This window comes from Anopheles aquasalis, chromosome 2 (genome assembly GCF_943734665.1).
Source record: "Anopheles aquasalis chromosome 2, idAnoAquaMG_Q_19, whole genome shotgun sequence".
Classification (NCBI taxonomy): domain Eukaryota; kingdom Metazoa; phylum Arthropoda; class Insecta; order Diptera; family Culicidae; genus Anopheles; species Anopheles aquasalis.
Genome location: NC_064877.1, coordinates 30,417,501 through 30,420,332, shown reverse-complemented (window position 1 = coordinate 30,420,332; position 2,832 = coordinate 30,417,501). Strand labels below are relative to the sequence as shown.

The 2,832-nt window shown below is 51.2% G+C and overlaps 1 protein-coding gene across 1 annotated transcript in view; it reads right to left on the bottom strand.

The window, feature by feature from the left end:
* Window positions 1-1,898: 1,898 nt before the first annotated feature.
* Window positions 1,899-2,832, bottom strand: part of LOC126572997 (putative odorant receptor 85e) — a 1,731-nt gene continuing 797 nt past the window's right edge. The window contains exons 1-4 of the mRNA XM_050232751.1: window positions 2,547-2,832; window positions 2,319-2,423; window positions 2,056-2,211; window positions 1,899-1,949 (exon numbers count right to left, since the gene is read on the bottom strand). The exon at window positions 2,547-2,832 is cut by the window's right edge and continues 797 nt beyond it. Of these exons, the coding sequence (XP_050088708.1) occupies window positions 1,899-1,949; window positions 2,056-2,211; window positions 2,319-2,423; window positions 2,547-2,832 (598 nt within the window). The remainder of the gene's footprint in view (window positions 1,950-2,055; window positions 2,212-2,318; window positions 2,424-2,546) is intronic.

Sequence of the window (2,832 nt, the reverse complement as noted above, 5' to 3'; positions counted from 1 at the left end):
GGTGGAAGTGCGGTACTGTTTGCACACGAACAATGATGCTGCTGATGGTACGTACGAACCAGAAACCAGTAGAAGAAGATGGTCTGCCCGAAACGGAGACATGTATTCAGTTGGCGGTCTTCACACAACCGGAGAATGGTGAAAGGACGTTTATCAGTTGTGTTGGCGGCCCGAAGGACGTCTACCGCATCGCGGCGGCCCCCGTGAAAGGGAAAGGCGGCGATTTGTATGTATGTGTGTTTTTTGGCGAGGATGTGGATGCTCTCTTTTGTTGGCAGAGTTCCATTCACTGCGACGTCAAGTCATGAAACCATTTCGCTCGCTGTTCAATCAGAGCAACAGAACGGGGGGTGGGTTGTGATGTAGCCTTTCATCTGGTGGCGTACCGCGATTGTGTCAGAACCAAACAGAATACATGCCTCGCCCGAAAAAACGCGTGCACAAAGGTTTCATGGGCATCCTGATAAAAAACAGAGCGTACCAGGGCACAAGGCAACATTCCGGCATCACCTGTGACCCCGCTGCGCTGGATGCTTCTCATCAGCTGGCTGGATGATGGAATATTTTTGGAGAAACTAAATTTGAAACCCATGGGGGTGGCATCTCAAAAAGTTTCGCGTGAAAAGTGGCGAAAAATATGAGCCAGCACAGCGCTCTAACGAGGTTTTGAGTTGCTCAGCACATGCAAGCAGGAAAGTTGATACCAAAGAGAACGAAAAAAAGAAGAATTCTAATAAGTTTTAATTAAAGCGAAGGCATCCTCGCTCGTTTAGATCTTCTCGTCTCTCCACCGGTCTCCGCTGGTATGTTTTCCGCAAACCAGAAACCACGAAATGCGCCCGGCCAAAGCTCAGAGATCATCATCGGCAGTAATCTGTGAACCATTATCGTGCATCAGAGGGGATGGCTGCGTGCCGAGAATAAGATGAGCCCTTTATCGCCCATCGTGGTCCATCCGAGTTCGGAGTCCTCTGTGGTCGGTGCTACTGTGCTAAATGTAGCCATCATGCATCGGTCCAAGGAGGACCCGAACGGACCCGGTATATGCCCAGACGATGACGTCTCAAAGCAGCTCGCTGATGTTGGTGGTGGGCCTTCACCCGAAAGCGTGACACAACATCTGGTGTGTCACTCCGCACTCCTTAAAGGGGATACCGATCGTAAAGCGGTGCTGTATGATGTTCCTTCTCCGTCTGCGTGTGCTCCTTTTTTGTCAGGAGCAGAACAGCCAGAAGTACGGAGCTGGTAGCGAACCGGTGGCGGATTCTTGGTGGGGTTCAGCTTCATTAAAACCAAATACAGTGTGCGGTGTGGCGTGTATGTGTGGCTGGTGTGGCTTAGCCTTCCAGCGATGGCACGGAAGAACGATGGAACTTCCCCCCGGGGGAACCGAGATTGAAATAAATGGAGCATTTAAGCCGGTAACGGGATTTGCGGTCCGTGACTGATGGAAAAATCGATCTCGCCTCTAAAATAGCGGATGATTGATAGGACAGAATTGGCCGAGCGTGCGGTACGTCACTCCGCGGCGTCTGTGACCATCGACCGCGTGTGTCTGCGTGAAGCAAAGTGTCCAACCAGGCGGTGTCAGATTTGATTTATTTGAAGTTCGTACGGTACCTTGATTGAATGTAACGAGTAGCCAATCACCAGTGGGAACGTGAAGACACTCCTTTTCGGCGCTGTGCTTCTGCTTCTCAACGTCTCACCGAGCTGATTGTTACAGATAGATTGAGTTACAATTACTTTTATTGGTTACTCAACCACAGATACAAACTGCTGAAAAAACCCGCTGGTACGTGATATGTGCTGTGGCAATGAAATGTAAGAAGCGCCGCCAGGTCTGTCCTTCAAATCCGGTTCCGAGCTGCTAATGCTGCTGCTGCTGGTGCTACCTTTTACCGAAATTTCTTGATGATGGTGTAGTAAGAGAAGGCAGCTCGCAGAACCTGCAATGAGTAACGCCGTTTTTGCTGTTAATGACCACTCTTCAGTCGTGGCCCGTTGTGCCATAAATAGCGACAGACAGAGAGAGAGTGAGAGATTGTGTCCTACCGAGTAGTAGGTCTGTAGGTTGAGTTCGTACAGCTTCAACCCGGTCAGACGTACCGGGCGCTGTGCATTCATCAGGATGATGAGCATCCGGCGACGGTACGAGGCACCGCACAGCTGCCACGGTGACTTCCAGAGCGCATCACCAACCTTCAGGCCCTGCAAACGCCACCGGAATGCACGTGCACACAAACACATAATCAAAAGCATAAATCAATCTTCCGGTGACAACCGTGCACGCCACGACACGCCACGACACGCTCTACCTGGTTCTTCAGGATCTGGCCGAGGAAGCAGTAGAGGTAGAGTTCCGTCATCGTCAGCATAAAGTACTCGAGCACGTTAATTAACTTCATTGTCGACAAACTTTCCTGCAAATGCGTTTTCGACAAGAAAGTGAGAGCGAGTGAGAGCGAGCGTGAGTGGAGTCAGCAATTGTGGTGTAACTTGGCCACACTCTTTGTTTTGTAATTAAGCGGTCGATGTCACCGAACCGAGTTACCCACCACGGTGGCCATGAAGGCGAGAAAGCACAGCAGCAACAGTATCTGGAACAGCTTCAGCAGCACGTAAGGATGGTAACACTCTTCCAGCATCTCGCAGAACTCCAGCAACACCAGATGATGGCGAACGCAATCACCGAGAGCGTCCGTCAGTTCGCTCGACAGTTCCTCCAGATAGTGCCGGCCAGTGGGCAGCAGCTTCCCGGTCGGGTGTCTATGAGGATCTCGCAAGACCATCTCATCGGTCGCCTTATCGAGATCCTCCAGGAACGCTTCC